This window comes from Kryptolebias marmoratus, linkage group LG22 (genome assembly GCF_001649575.2).
Source record: "Kryptolebias marmoratus isolate JLee-2015 linkage group LG22, ASM164957v2, whole genome shotgun sequence".
Classification (NCBI taxonomy): Eukaryota; Metazoa; Chordata; class Actinopteri; order Cyprinodontiformes; family Rivulidae; genus Kryptolebias; species Kryptolebias marmoratus.
This window is the reverse complement of record NC_051451.1, coordinates 11,112,698-11,129,065: the sequence shown is the minus strand read 5'-3', so window position 1 is coordinate 11,129,065 and position 16,368 is coordinate 11,112,698. Positions and strand designations below refer to the sequence as shown.

The following is a 16,368-nucleotide window of genomic DNA, read 5'->3' as shown; positions in this document are numbered from 1 at the left end:
GAAAAAGAGGAATTATAGTGTCTATAAATTTATTAGATCCAACATTTATGGGCAGATTTGCAATCTTTATGCGAGCAAAGTCTGTAAAGTGTGCAATTCTGCAGCTGGGATTACAAAAATGTGCTGTTCCACAAGCTCTTTTTTATTATTCACCAATCCACAATTTAACACAAGCAAGCGGACAAATTGATAAATTATGCAAATACCACTGTAGCTTGCAATGATTCATGTCACGCAAAGCTGTGTCAGTGTTCATTTAAACACTTCCTTCTGTAAAGTTTATCCCCTGAAATTGAAACTCTCTCAAACATCTATGAACCAAGGCCAGGCCAGTTCAATGTCGTTCAGTACCAGCATCTTAACTCTGACGCCAAAACTCACTTTGCAGCAGAGCACAAAGGGAGAGTAAATCTGCCACTTAGTCCTCCATATAAACTTACAGTTTTTGTTTGCATGCTTGTAATTAAAGCAAACCTAGTAATCATCTGAAAACCGATTATCCCATCTTTTCACTTCCTTTTTTCTTTTTACTCACAAGTGTTTTCTTGAATGTCATGCCCTTGACTATGTTTTATGGAAATTTGCTAATTTTTGTGTCACGCCACTATCCCTCAAATAAATGACTGCGTCAAATACATTTAAGATGTGTTTTTACCTCAGAGGCTTTTAAAGGAACCAAAGTTTAAAGGCTACATTTTATGACTGTTATTTACAAGTGAAGATTAATTTGTAAAACCCTGTTAAAATGTAACATGCTTTGGTCACATTGTTGGAAAATAACATATAATATAAAACAGGAAATATAGACATAGCAGCATATTATCTATCCTATCAGTCATATCTCACTTGGACCAGTGCTCAACCAGAGCAGTGCAGCTTTTGGTAAAGAATGCAGTCTTAGGCCTCCGTCACACTGGCTGACAACCTAATAAGACATTAAAAATAGCCAAAACATGGATAGACTTTATAAGGTTTTGGGGAGTTCTTCAGGGTCATATTAAAAATGCCTTGGTTTCCCTATTATGTGTATAGGCTGTTAAGGGTTTTGGGCATGCTCAACAATATCTGTAGAGAGATTGTAGCTATTTGATGTTGTGGTGGCTTCATATTAGGATCATGGGTGGAGCTTGGTGACAGTTGTGGCAGCATATCCATGTTGAGGTGCCCGTGCTGATGGCATGGCTTGGTTGTCAAAGAATTTGGAACAGTTCTGGCCACGCTGGCCTCTTGCCGAGGCTATGACACCGTCATGCCCGCACTGGACACGCAACACACTCACCATGCAGCTTTAATGATTAATTTCTGTTCTTCATGTGCCAATATACGCTGTGTGCCACGCTCAGCTTCATTGGACGCAAATTAAGAGGCTCTTATTCCATTCATGATTAGGTTTGTTGGACAAGGCAGGAAGAAGGGTGGATGTGGTTGATGTTCTGCACAGAAAACCCCTTAAGTGGATCCTTCCATTCGGCTGAATGGTGGTTCCACCTCCACAGCGCGGCTGAAACCATCAGCAGGGTTAGACCTGGGCATTCAGTGCTTCAGCCCCAGATCTTTTCTGAATAACCCCGTAAGTGTGGCCATACATGCTAGTATAGTTGTAGGAGCATGCTACTGATGGATAGAGCCTTGCGAGGACGCTAGAAAGCATCTCTGGGCCACAGAAAATAGCAGGAAAAACATATCTGGTGAGTAGTACTTAGAGTGTAGCAGTGTTGCCTTCACATTGAAGAGGGTTTTTCAGATTTCGAATAGGTAGAGAGCAGAAGTAGGGTCATAATCCATTGCAAAAGGGGCCTTACGTTTGGAGAATGCAGATCATAACCTACAGGTTGCGTTCAAAATGACATCTATGGTATTTTGTCCTGGTGAAAATCATTTTTCGATTTGTACATTTTCTTATTTAAAGCATACTTTTTAACATGAACCTAATTAAGGTGGCACATTATGGTATCCTGACCTCAGGATCGTAAAAGCAAGCTTTGCTATTTTTGTCTATGATGGGTTTTATTGTCTCCTTTTAGAAAGTGAGCTTTTGGTGATATCACTTTGCACTATTTAAATTATCTTAATGACTGGCTTATAAGTGCCTGCCAAACTTTTTAAAATGGAAAACCATTCTTCAAACTGCCTCGGGACGTAAGTAATGCTGCTGTAATGATGTTGCTGGAATGTTGGAGTGATGTAATGTGAACAGCAGACCTCTCTCATGTTCCTGGTGCAGATAATAAGAGTTGAAAAGCTGACCTTAGTTTTTTTTTTTTTTTTTTTATTTTTCTCTTTTTTTAGTGTAGCAGGAAATGTCCCTTTGACATCTACTTTCTCAAGGTCTTCCTGTTTAGATAGTAAACCTTAGTTCACATTGCTTTAATATCTTTCATGCATATTTGTTGCATATGCACATATTTGTTTTCTGCCGTTTGTATCATTAGAACCTAAATCTGTCACCGTAGCTACATGATCGCATGTAACAGTAGCTTCGGCTTTATTGCATTTTGTTGTGGTGTTTTTTTCTACATAGTTTTGCTTCATAAATAATGCCTTTACTGCTCCATCAGTAGTCCCCCTTGCTAGTGCCAGTTTTTGAAGTGCACTACATTTTCTTGGTTGACCCAGCTAATGACCCTGTGCCTGTGACAAACACAACCACACCTCTTTCTTAGCAAGCTTACTTTTGAGACTTTGGAAGTCTAGACATTGAAGTCCTTTCTCCTCTAACTGATCACTTTAAGTACTTACCAATGGCCAGGTAACCAAAGGTCTGTCTGTTGCAAATGGCAAGGCAGGTGAAGGGGAAGAAAGCTGGGGACATCTTCCCCATGGCTTAGTGATAAAGAGATCATCTTCCAGTTAGAAGATCGGGTCTTCAATCTCCAGTATTGCAAGATTGCCAGTAGGTTTTTGAGCAAGATGCTGTATCCCCCTTGTTAGTCCTAGTTTGCTGTATGAGAGTGTGTAAGGGTGAATGAGAAACACAGCAATGAGGTTAAAAAGACTATTAGTGTGGACCATTTACCATTTAATTTTAGCATTTAGGCTGAGTGACATGGTGGCAGAGGAGAGTTGGCTAATCAGGCGCTGGCCTTTTTCTAGGGAGGTTGAAGGACCAGGGAACAAAAATGTCAAACAATCTGACACGTGAAAACACTAACCAGCTGAAAAGCTGAGCAGCTTGGCAGTTCAGAGGCCAAAGGTCTTGTAAGAACAAGTAGACTGACGAAAGTATTGTTGGGCTACTGACTAAAAAGTGAGCTTGGTCTTTAAAAAAAGAAGCTACCAAAAGTCAGGGTAACCAGAGAGGGTATGAAGAGATGTCTTGCTAACTAAGACGGTGACTCCAGGTCAGTACTAATAAAAAAACAAAAACATTTAAAGCCAGCATTGTAGCCTGTGTTTATTGCCTCTTCTGTAAAGCTCTTGTTTGTTGACTAGATAGCTAGAAAAGTAGAGAAACGTCTTCCACTTCAGAAATAGTGAGACCGTTATGTTATTGGGAATACTCCAAGGTTTAGATATACAGTATATCCCTTGTCACAATTTCCTTAACTTTTTAAATTACATTTAGATTAATCAACAAGACGTCTACATTTTCCATTTCAGTTTAAATTTACAAGTTCATCCATAAACTGAAAGGGCTTTTGGTCATTTTTGAAGCCGCTGTACAAGACAATGCAGTAACCGTTTAATGGCTTGCCTGAACTCACAGTGTACAGATATGTGCACCTCAGTCCGCTGCTGCACTGTACTATATGTAAGCTTCACAGCTTCACAGAGCAGAGCTTCACTCCATCATCACACTCATCACGACGTTCTCTCTCTGTTAACAACCAGCTAAGGAGCTTGTGCGGCGCAACCGACAGAGTCGCACCTTTTTGGTGGAAAATGTCATAGGGGAGCTTTGGTCGGAGCTGGAAGAAGGTAGAGTTCTCTTCTTGTACTCATCTATTTTGATTTCCTTTTCACTTTTTTTAGATTTTTTTTTTTTTAGAACGAACACTCTTGCTGTTTTCTATTAACATTAGATTTAGACACATTACAATAGGAGCATGTTTATTAAATGAAGAACTAATACTCAAGAGAGCCATAGAAAATGTATTATTTGCAGTCCTCAGCGGATTTCATTGTTATCTATTTTGTCTTGTCTCAGAATGATTTACATGTTTTTCTTTAACTTTATAATATAATTTGACTTAGTTGTAATTTAACATACACACTGTATACAAAGTGTACAGCTGCAATCAGAAGTTTACATCAACAATTTGAAACTTAAATGGTTTTTAAAATGAAGAGTTGGGCTCACCAGTTTGAATTCATTGTAAAATTTCTCTAATCCACATCTGGTCAAACTTTTGCATACAGACTCAAATATATGCATACACTCCCCACTAATATTTGGTTAAATGTCCTTTAGCAAGTTGCACTTTGACCACACTAATCTGTAACCATCAACTGGTTTCTGGCACAATTCTGGTTGCTAATTTCACCACGCTTCTTGGCGAAATTGGTAGAAATCCTTTAAATCGGTGGGTTTTCTGGCTTTTAAGCAAAGTCCACGAATTTTCAATGGAGTTGAGGTCGTTGATTTGGGAAGGCCATCCCAGAAGATTAATGGTAGCCTGATTCATCCATTCAGAAAACGGTTTCGATGCGTGTTTGGGATCATCGCCCTGTTGGATCACCCACATATTTTCAAGTTTCAAGGGGTTAAATTAGAAGAATTTGAAGGTGGTCTTAGTTCTTCCTTATTCCAGTCACTTTGTGCATCAGTACCACACCATGATGCTAACACCATCATGCCTGACAGTTGATACAGTATTCTTAAATTTGAAAGTCATCCAAGCATACGTCCTATTATTGGGACCAAATAGCTCGATCTTTATCAGAAAACGTTCTTTCCTTATTTGATGGGTGGATGTAAACTTTTGATTGCAGCTGTATGTCTACTTAACCTCTCACCTATTTGGACCCTGTGGTGTTATAAGTCTTTAAAAGAAAACTTATTGGTAGCAATTCTAGTATTGGGATTTAACTTTTTGTGTTCAAATACAAATTAGCATTGTTTCCTTTAGATATGTGATTTAAGAGTTGTTTTTTTTCTTAATGTACTTGTTTGTTTCTTATATATTGGCTCACTAATAAACTTTAAAAGATATCTATTAACAGTGTTATCATAACTGCTACAAACACCAAAGACCAGACTCAAACTGCATTAATGGAGATAAATAATATTGAATGAACAGTTGCTTAACTTTGCATGCACATTTAGTGATAGAATAACTCCCATTCTAATACTCCTGTACAGGCATCATAATTAAACAGGTAACTAGCTCTACATTACACAGTTTGAATACTTGCCTGTTCCTAACATCATCAGCTCTTACACCTCTGCTAACTGTCTTTGTGTGCCATCTCCAACCTAATTTCTGTTGTCTCTGCTTTTGTCTGAAACAGCTGCTGTTGCTGTAATAAAACACACACAAAGTTAGATTCTCAACCTAAAAGAAAAGCGAAAACAAACTCGTGTCCTTATTTGTTCTAATAAATTTAACAAAACTGCAAAATAAGCCTGAAAATACAGTTAAATAGGAATGTGATAAATGCAGAATTACCTCAAGTGAGTACAAATCGTGACAGAACAACTCAGTCATCATATTTTGAGTCATTTGAGTTGATAATTGTAAAAACAGATTTGCTTTTGTTCATTGCTAAACAACTAAAAATGTCATTAAAACTAAAATATTATAGTTGTATTTTTAAAAGGAGTTTAAACAAATGCAGTGACTTGTAATATCTATACAAAAAAGTACATAAATAGAGCCAAAACATGTCTAATTAGGTAGGATTTCCTAAATTAATTTATTGAGCATTTTTAGAATTTTAAGGCCTTGGTTTCAGCATTGGTTTTAAGTCTCAATATCCTTTTAATTACATTTTTTTTTTCAACTGCTCACACATAACAGTTCTATCTAAATTTTGTTTTCCCATTTTGCACTGGCCTTCGCCGACTGGAGTTACAAATGTGCTCCTCACGTGGAGAAGCAGTCGCACGAGCATTACGCATTAGGTAATGATTCCTGAAGGATACTCACGCAGAAAAATAAAAGGCAAACAGTGGGAAAAACGAAAACGCAATCACGCTGACCTTTTTTCATTTCCCAGTAAAACATTCTCTCTTTATACATAAAATGACATTTTAAGATTCTTACAATTTATTGCATTTTCCACATCAAGTAGAAAAAAAAAAGATTATTTAGTAACGAGGAAAAAATTACTTTTAAGGAAAATTTCAACAACGTTGACCTGTTTTTTTGTCTAAAAGCTGCAAATCATTAATAGGTTGCCTGTTGTAAATCGCTTCTCGATCAACTTTGAGTTTACATCCAACTGGACTGACTGGTTCATGCAAACATTATTTATACACAGTTTAATACATAGATTTCTTAAGATATTTACAAGCCTAAATAGCACCAGCAGTAGCAACACAAAGGACTTCTAGGCCATCCAGGGGCCACCGTCATAGCAAAAAGATAAGGGAGACAGGAAGACCCAGCTTATCGATTTTTAATCATTTATAACATAGAAATGTCAAGCAAAGCATTAATGTCTTTTACATGAGCTTATCAGCACCAGTTTCATCATAACTGGGGGGGTGTAATGCTTTAAGAGCAATATGAGCTGGCATCAAACGGAACAGATAATAACTACACATGACAGTTCTGTTACACCTAACAAAGACATCTCTTTGTGCTTACCGGTAGATCTTATTTCTCCACAACAGTCACGTGGTTTTCCTAACATTTATGCCCAAATAATTGTGTAATGCAAAAGCAATGGCGGTGCAAAAGATCAAAAGATAGCATACACATGAAATTTTGAAGATTGGAGCCTAAAGCTGGCAGCAGTCTGCTTTGGATTTGGGTTCATTGGGAGAAGCCATTATTAGCTCATCAGTAAGGTCTGAATGAAATCACTTCCAAAGTGGATTGTTGCCATCTTAAAAGATTTCAAGTTTCACAGCAGTTCATACAAACTCTATTTTATAGACAAAAGGTCCCCAAATGGCAGATGGTGGTCTGGATATAGTCTCAAAATGAAGTATTTTTTTGGAGCCAGATCAAAGTTAAATTTCAAAACAAAGGATTTTTCTCTAACTTGTGCACATTTTCTAGTCTTCATGGTAATTCCTGGGCTGGGCTCCTCTCCCTTTGTTTCCCTTTGCTTATCTGTGGGCTGGTTTTTCGAGCTCTGCAGAGAGAAGCTAACCCATGGACGGGTACAGACATGAGAAGACACCATGAGTGGAGAAACTCAGCCTGGCTGTGACTAAAAGAGAAACGCTGAGTTGGGAAAATAAAGGTTTTTATCCAAACTGGATGGACTCCTATGTGTTTATCATTCCTGAGACTTTAAAACCTGTTTATCTCATAGGTTCGTATGACGTGTTACTGCAAAATTACATTTGCTTGAGACTGATGTCTTTAGGCGGACATTGCTGGTTAATTTAGGATCGCTGTTATAGATCTTTACACTACATGTTGTTTTGCATTACACAGTTATTTCAGCCAAACTATGAAATTTAAATAGCTGCAAAATAGAATAACCTTTAATGGCTTTTACTGCGTAAGTCAATTACGGTCCAAACTGCCAGCTGCCATCCACCATCTTTATCTTATTACGTTCCTTTTTCTTAACACCTCATCGTTTGGTGATGAGGGTGTACGTAACAGGCGAAGGTCGCCAGGACTGCCTGCGGAATTACATTCATGTGATGCTAGGCATCAGGCAGAAGGCTTTCTGTTCGATAAAATCCATTTGCAGATGTCTGTAAGTAGCTGCGGCTCACTGTGTTTTATATTTACCTGTTTTCCCTGACAGGCGATCGGTACGTGGTAATGGACTGTGGCGGAGGAACCGTGGACCTGACCGTGCATCAGATCCGGCTTCCAGAGGGTCATCTAAAAGAGCTGTACAAAGCCTCAGGTATTAAACCCCGAAATTATTTGGTTTTGCCGCCGAAGCGTCTTCGTTTATGGATCAAGTCGCTTTTGCAATTCCTTCCTTTCTCAGGCGGACCCTACGGCTCCATCGGGGTCGACTACGAATTTGAGAAGCTGCTGTGTAAGATCTTCGGCCAGGATTTTATCGACCAGTTCAAAGTAAAGAGGCCGGCCGCCTGGGTGGACTTGATGATCGCGTTTGAGTCTCGGAAGCGAGCGGCAGCTCCCGACCGGACCAACCCCCTCAATATCAACCTGCCCTTCTCCTTCATCGACTACTACAAGAAGTTCCGCGGCCACAGTGTGGAGCACGCCCTACGCAAAAGCAAGTGAGTATAAACAAGACTGCGACCGAAGGGCGGGAAACCTTGAGCCGAAATACTGGAACCGTCACACATCTGCTCGCGCTGTTCGTGGACTACAGCAGATGGGCATTATGGATTATTCCAGGATCTATTATTCAACAGACTGGCGGCGTCAAGTATACAGACGTGTACGTGTTGGTCTCCAGAGGCAAGGCTGAGGCAAACTGGGTAAAATAAATTGATCACAAGGGCGGCCATGGTGTAGCTGTAGTGTGGTCGTCTTTCAAATGAAACATCTGGAATTGATCTTTAGCCCTGGAAGCTTGATGACGTGTCCTCCTTGGACAAATTATAAAACCTCTCACTGACCTAAATCTGACACACTTATTAAGGGAATGCCTATTTAGTTGTGTGTAAAAATATAAAAAGAGAAGCGCCACATGCATACACTCAAAAGAAAAAAACTCACCAAAATATCAATTTGATTGGCTCAAATTAAAAAGACAAGGTATGTGAAAACTATTCTCAATCTCCACCTTTGGTAATATTTCTTTTTTTGTTGGTTAAATGAATAAAAAAAAAACATGTTTTAAGTATTTCTAAAAATACCTAATAAATAAAGAAGCTTCTTCCCGTTCTTAAATCCCTGGAATGTTCTGACCAGTTTCCCAGCCCCTGCTGATGAAAAGCATCCCTGCAGCATGATGCTGCCACCACCGTGCATCCCTGTCGGGATGGTGTTCTCAGCATGATAAGAGGTGATAGGTGTGCGCCAGACATGGTCTTATCCTTCATCCTCGTCTGACTGCAGCACCTTCCTCCACATGTTGGGGGAAGAAACATCCTACTTGTTTTCTTGACCACTCTTCCATGAAGTCCAGCTCTGTGCCGTGTGCAGGGTTATCTTTAGCCTCCTGGTTGCTTCTCTGGTGGCCCTCCTCGTCTGCTCCATAAGGTCTGGTGGAGGATCCAGTCTTGGTCGGTTTGCTGTCGTGGCATCATCCTTTCATTTTCTAATAACAGATTTATTGGAGCTCTGAAGGATGTTTATCAATCTGGGATACTTTTTTATTCTCCTACCCTGATTTGTACTTCCCCGCAACTTTGTCTCTGACCTGTTTTGAGAGTTCCTTGGTCTTCATGATGTCTCTTGCTTGGTGGTAACCCAAACTGCGTAGAGGAGTTTCTCTGGGGACTATCAAAGCAGGTGTATATACTCTGAGATCATTTGACACTTCCAGTAGATCGTACACATTGTGGATCTTATTAACAATATTTTTAACAGAAGTATTATATTTTGAATTTAAACAGAAAACATGGATCACAAAATCAAACTCTATATAAAACCTGAAAATGAGGATTTTCAGGTTGTTTTTGAATTGAGTATTATTACAAATCAAGTAACATTTTCTTTCTGTATTAATAAATAATAAACAGTATATTATAGGTTAGTACTCCTAAACTCATGTAAATAATAAAAATACAGAAAATATTTTTACAAAACAAGACATCAAAAAGCAGGAATATGAAGAAACTATATATTTAAAAAAAAAACTTATGTTTATGCATACCACATTAGATAATTAATCACTTTGAGCTTTTCCGTTTTAAAATATTCAAGTATTTTAACTTGAAGTGAAAAATTACGAATGAAAGCCGCCGATCATAGTTGCAGCATTAAAAACTAATTATAGGAGAAAACACATATTCCGATGGCGCAGCCTTTTCTGTACAGAATTTTAATTGAAAATGAAATGAATCCAGCTTTTATCAAATGGGTTGTTTACCTGTTTTTGGACACAGATATTTGCGTTAATGAGAAGTTAAAGAACTGTAAAACGCACCTGCATGGTTTCTGTTTTCATATTAAAATCTCTTTTTACAGCTCTACAAAAATCATTTGAGATAAGCTGATGAATATTACTCACATTACTGCAGATAACGAGAAAAACAGCTTAATATGATGATAGATAAAGTTCTTATTATTAATGAAACAGGAAGAAAACATTATATAATTAAACAGATTATCTCTTTTTTCATCACCATGAAAGAATGAATGAAAAGTTTGGACCAAACTGAACACAGCAGCTAAAAAAGAAAAGAATCAAGGTGTTGCTGTCAAAGTCCAAACCTCAGCTGGACTGAAATGCTGTGATGGCAGAGCCGTGCTGATACAAATGTCTGCAAACCTCAATGAACTAAAGCATTGTCGTGAAGAAGAGTGGTCCAAAATTGCTCCACAGCTGTATAAGAGACTGATGAAGTCACACAAAAAGAATCAGTACGTTCCTCTACACATGACTGTCCCTGAATAGCTTGAATTCTTCTCCGCATGTTACAGATTTTCTTTTCTTCTGCTCTCCAGTGTGGACTTTGTTAAATGGTCGTCTCAGGGGATGTTGAGGATGAGTCCAGACGCCATGAACACCCTCTTCAAACCCACCATTGACCACATCATCCAACACCTCAGTAAGCCCTGTTTGTAACGTCAGAACGTTAGCAGATGTACTGCAGCAATTCCCGGTGCTAAAAACCTGCATTTGTAATGCTTTCTGTTTATATTGTCACTGTTTGCTTGTAATCAACTATACGTCAGCACCTGCTATTCAACTCTTAAAACACAGATGTCATGTAAATGTATTAGTTTATGAAAATGACGACAATAAGCAGACTTTTATAGAAGATTTAGTAGCAGTTGAAGCCAATCAGAGGGATGTGTTTGTTCCTCACTGACCAGCCAGCCGCCTCTGTGGTTTATGACTTCCTTGACCAGGAAAAACTGGACCACATTGCTGTATTTCGGCATGCAACTGTCATTTTAGATTGTGATTAGTTTATTCACGTTGTAAAGCGTGTTTGCGACTCATTAGGCTTTTTTTTTTGTTTCTTTTTAAAGGTTGTAAAAAAAGAAAACATGGTTTCCAGCTAAAGGCATAATGACTAAGATTAGAGCTGGTACAACTTTAGTTCATTGGGTGCATTTATTTGCAGCTGATGTTATTTTAACATTGAAAATAGTAACTTTCCAGTGAGGACTGTATGGCATTTTACAGAGATTAAATCAGTGCTTTTGGAACACTCTCGTTTTACTTTAAATCTTAAATTACAGCAGTGTCAGGATGGTGCAGGATACCTACTGAGCTTCAGTCGTGTTAAATTGGTAAAACACTTAAATTTAATAGCATATTAGCAATACGGCAAAGGTCTGGAGCCACTTGTAGTACTTTAAATGTTGCTTCAGGAGGGCCAAACCTCATGGTTTTTGTGTTGACCAATAAATGTTGACCCTAAATGGCTTCTAAACTCATTGCAATGAATGCAACTTTTTTTTGTTAATTTTTCTTCGTCGGGGTTGTGTTTGTCCTCCTTAGCTGAGCTCTTTGACAAGCCGGAGGTGAGCGACATCAAGTTCCTCTTCCTAGTTGGCGGTTTCGCAGAGTCCTCCCTGCTGCAGCAAGCCGTCCAGAACATGCTTCAGGGCCGCAGCCGAATTATCATCCCCCACGACGTCGGCCTGACCATCCTGAAGGGCGCCGTACTCTTCGGCCTGGACCCGAGCGTCATCAAAGTCCGCCGCTCGCCCCTAACCTACGGCGTGGGCGTCCTCAACCGCTTTGTGGAGGGCAAGCACCCGCCGGAGAAGCTGCTGGTGAAGGACGGCACGCGCTGGTGCACCGACGTCTTCGACACCTTCATCTCCGCCGACCAGTCGGTGGCGCTGGGCGAGATGGTGAAGCGGAGCTACACGCCGGCGAAGCCCTCCCAGCAGGTGATCGTCATTCACGTCTACTGCTCGGAGAAGGAGAGCGTGGCGTTCATCAGCCAGCCCGGCGTCAGGAAGTGCGGGACACTTCGCCTAGACGTGAGTGGAACGGAAAGTACGGCGGCGCGCCGCGAGATCCAGACGCTCATGCAGTTTGGTGACACAGAGATTCGAGCCATGGCGGTGGATGTGTCTACCGGGCGCACCGTCAAAGCTAGCATTGACTTCTTAAGTCATTAAGAAGGCCATATTTGAGTCCATCTACCAGAAATCTTAGAAATAAGGGAAAAAATCAAACAGCTTACACACATACACACATAAGCTAGGGATATTTACTGGAAAGTGGCAATGTGTAATAACCTCAAAGCTCAGTTTAAGTTAAAGAAAGGTAGTAGTTCCATTTCATAAGCATAGACATTTAACGCTAGAATCCGTGTTAAAGAACAGACGACAGTTTGAAAGACATCGGGTTGTCTTAGGTTTGTCACTTCATTGTTTATTTTTTATACCTCCCAAGCTGCGTCGCCTGCTTTGTTTAATCACGTTTCAAAAGGGAAAAACCAATAAAATGTATTTACTGTTGATTTTTCATCAAATTTGAGCCGTAATGTATTATTACATATATATATATCTTCTCGCTGATCATTCCAGAGCAAAGGCTATCAAAGCCAGGCATACGTTCTAATTTCTCTTCAAAGTTCATAATTACACGCCTGCCTTTCTTTTGTTGAAGCAGGTTGTTAGATCTCATTAATGGCACTGGTTCATGTAGCGTCTCAATGCAACTGATAGCGTTACGATAGCCTGCTTTGACGAAATACGCTACAACCACACAATATTTTCCTAAGATTCCATTCACAGCCTCTCTCTGCAGTCCTGAGGACCATGCAGTTTGGTTTTGCATGATTCAGCTCTTCAAGAGGTCGGTGAATAATTTCCAGACTTTCCGATTTTAACTAAAAGTTCAGCCTTTTACGATTTTCTCGCATTTATTGTTAGATAATTCCAGTTTTACGTGCCATTCGCGAAATCCCAAGGATATATTGCTCTTTCAGGTCCAGTTAACCAATTTTGTTATCTTCCATTCCAGGAAAATGAATCTTTCCTGTTTTCATTTCCTTTTTTTCACCAAATTTGACCAGTTTGATCAACTTTATAGCCAAAACAAACCAGAAAAAAGCAGGTAACAGTAAGGTCGCTGGTCAATTTGGGCTTCTGTCAAGTTGAACCCCAACCTTGTATATTTAATGCAGCAGTTACCACTTTTCACCCATTTGTGTCCTTACAGGCACCACCTCCCTGTGATTAGAGCAATGTAGGTGATTTTAGGCACATCGTTTAAAAAAATATAACAACACCATTTCCATGACCCAGAACATTTCAAAAATGTACTCCAGTACATTAAATCATCTACGTTGGTGCACGAGTAATTAATCAGTCACAAGCTAATATATTTAGTTTATCTTTGCTGTCAGCTGATCCCTCCTCTTTATCAAGCTAATTTTAACGATGAAACAGCCTGGTGCAGTGTATGATCTCTTACCATGCTGCTGACATAAAACTGGGCAATAGATTAAATCACTGACATTGGGATGGCTGCCAAGGTAAGTACGGAGAAACCTGTGGCAGACGGCTTCTGTTTGTACCCTAAAAGTACGGTTTCGTGGTGACCAAAGCCGCAGAAATACAACTTGGTAGAAGTACAAACTGAACCCAGAGTCAACAGTGTTGACAGCCACAGATGAGGGGAAGCATCCGTTATAAGACGACGCTCTTGTCCCAGTGTCCAATCCAGTGGAACGTTCCTCCAAACCCCTTAGAAGTGACGAATCAGGAGGAGGTTGTTCTGTGTTTTTGGCCAACCAGGACACGACTGTGGATGAGAACTCTAAAACATTTTTATATGGGTCCGTTTCATTCTAAGTTCATTTAAACCATGTTACCGCAGAACTATTGTTTTAAGAGAAACAGTCTTTTTAGATTGATTAACAATTTAATACTTTCCTAATTGACCTTGTACTTATACATGCAGGTTTATTGAGTTCACGGCAAACAGGCGTTTCGGGCCGAAGATTTTGGACCAAGCATTTTTTTCGAATTTGATGAACTCAGAACCAAACCTTGTTTATTTAGTCGGCTTGAATACATTAATCTTTTAAGATATACTAGATTACCTGTTTTTTTGTGCTGCTTTAAAATTAAATAAAAAGGGAAAATGATGTCCGATTCGCCTGGAAAAGGTTCAAAGTTACACCAGATACGTTTTTAATCGAGAGCTTAATTATGCAAAACTGCCAGTATGGTCCTCTGATATTAACCACAGTACAATCTGAATCCAAAAAATGTGAACCATGCTCTAAGTTTCAAACCTGTAAAGCAAGACTTGCTCTCAAATATGCTTATTGTAGCTTTTATTTGTTAAGATGCTTCCGATTAGCTCTAGGTAGAATGCTTCTTGCCTGCTTCAGTATTTTGAATCCTATGGGGGGGGGTGATCGCACATGAACGTGCTGGCCAGGGGATAAGTCTGTTTATTTCTGTAAATACAGTATTTAAATATTAATATTGTACAGATTTTTAGCATCGTTGCAGCAGCTTTAGAAACAAGACTGCGTGGGAACGTGCGCGTGTTGCCACATCGACATCTCACGTATCTTTTGATTTTTAAAAAAAAAAAATTTTTTACATTTCTTTTCGCCAGCCATGCGTGAGAGATCCACGCAGGTCTGACTGCTGCGTGTGTTCAGAGGTTGACTGTGTGGCCTTACCTTTCTCTTATTTTGCAATCGTTAACGAAACTTGAATACCTCCGTCCTTAAAAAAGCACCACGATGAGCGAGTTTTCCCGTTAGTTGGCGTCAACAATGTAAACTAATCCGAACTTGCTTCAGCCCGCCGGGCCATCATATCCTGCAGTCCGAGCACTGTAAGAACTTCACCACGGTTCAGGAAATTAATAAATTAATAACAACTATGGGAATCCTCCTACATTGCTGAAAATTAGCTGAATTGGGTGAAGCTACTGATTATATTTCCAAATGCGTTTTTTTTTCTGTATTCTGCGTATAGAAGCAGCAATATTAACACAAACCAAATTTCCAGGTGATGAAACCATTTTTTTTTTCATGGGGTATCATCAAATCTGAATGAAACACTTAGCTTTACATACAGTATCTGTGGGACTTAAAGGTCCAGTGTGTGGCAGATAAGGACATCTAGTGGTCAAGTTGTAGAGAGCAGCCAACAACCCACTCCGGCCATTCAGAGCCTGGCGTCATCGGGAACGTTCAGTCCTCCATGTTGGACAATAAAAGATCACTTCACATAGCTAGAGCACACTCATGTAGTGGACAGATCCTTGGAGTTCACTTTCAAATACGCACATTTAGAAATAAACGAGAGGCTTCGATACGTAGGAAAATGTGTGACTGTTGGTGTGAAGGACCACTGGGGATGCTTCCGCAACATCACGCCACAGCGTAGCCACTAAAAAGCTGCATGTAGCTACCAGCGCTGGCGGTGTCTTCGCCAGTGATTTGTCAAACTTTGCGTATCCAGACAAACTATTTATTACCCAAACTGTTGTGTTTATACCTTAGAGGACATTAAAACAGTTACAAGGCCTTTCGGGTGTAACCAGTAGATGCAAAGATGACTAACGTACATAGCTGTATTGACTACTTTCTAAATAAAACTGTTGATGTATTTGTGCATTTTCCTTTCTTGTCAGTTTGCAGGGATGTTGTGGGTTTTTTGGGGGGGGGGGGTTATATTGCAAGCAACCCACTTAGCCTGGTAGAAATACTTAGCGTTCTGAATCAGCTCCCAATTTGCTCTTCTAACCCCTGCTATCCATCTGAACCTCCATTTCTGGGGTCGTTTTTTGGGACTCCGCACAACGGCACGTTTGGTTTTGTCGCCTTGACGATTCGCTCAGTCTGTGAAAACCATTTCGGCGCATTTCAGGTGGAAATTTCCAAGTTTGAACGGGACTCATACGAGACAACGAGCTACAAAGAAGGCACGCTGCCCTCCGAAGCGGATAAACGTCGATCACGTGGTTCTTGGATGCGAGCTGCACGGGCTCTATGCTTGCATTGTTAGGCTACACTATCTGTCAAATAGGGATCGTCCACAGCTGGTAACAGACATTCCCGCTGTCAGCGTCTCTGAAACTGTGTCGACCCGCCACCTATTCGCGCTCTTCGCAGTAGCCTGCTCTTGTGTCGTGCCGTAAGCGCGTTCCTTCATTTCCTGATCGATGTTGCCAGGTCTTGTGACAAAAGCGATCAGAACTATGAAA

At 40.0% G+C, this 16,368-nt stretch overlaps 1 protein-coding gene across 5 annotated transcripts in view; it reads left to right on the top strand.

The window, feature by feature from the left end:
* The window catches only part of hspa12a (heat shock protein 12A), a 44,116-nt gene extending 28,290 nt beyond the window's left edge, over positions 1-15,826 (top strand). For 3 of the 5 annotated variants that reach the window (XM_017421733.3, XM_017421730.3, XM_017421732.3), the window contains 5 exons: positions 3,832-3,918; positions 7,876-7,980; positions 8,068-8,326; positions 10,668-10,771; positions 11,674-12,305. In XM_017421733.3, coding sequence (XP_017277222.1) covers positions 3,832-3,918; positions 7,876-7,980; positions 8,068-8,326; positions 10,668-10,771; positions 11,674-12,305 — 1,187 coding nt within the window. Of the gene's footprint in view, positions 1-3,831; positions 3,919-7,875; positions 7,981-8,067; positions 8,327-10,667; positions 10,772-11,673 lie in introns of all 5 variants that reach the window. The other 2 variants (XM_017421729.2, XM_017421734.2) reach the window with 2 other exon arrangements.
* Positions 15,827-16,368: the final 542 nt, after the last annotated feature.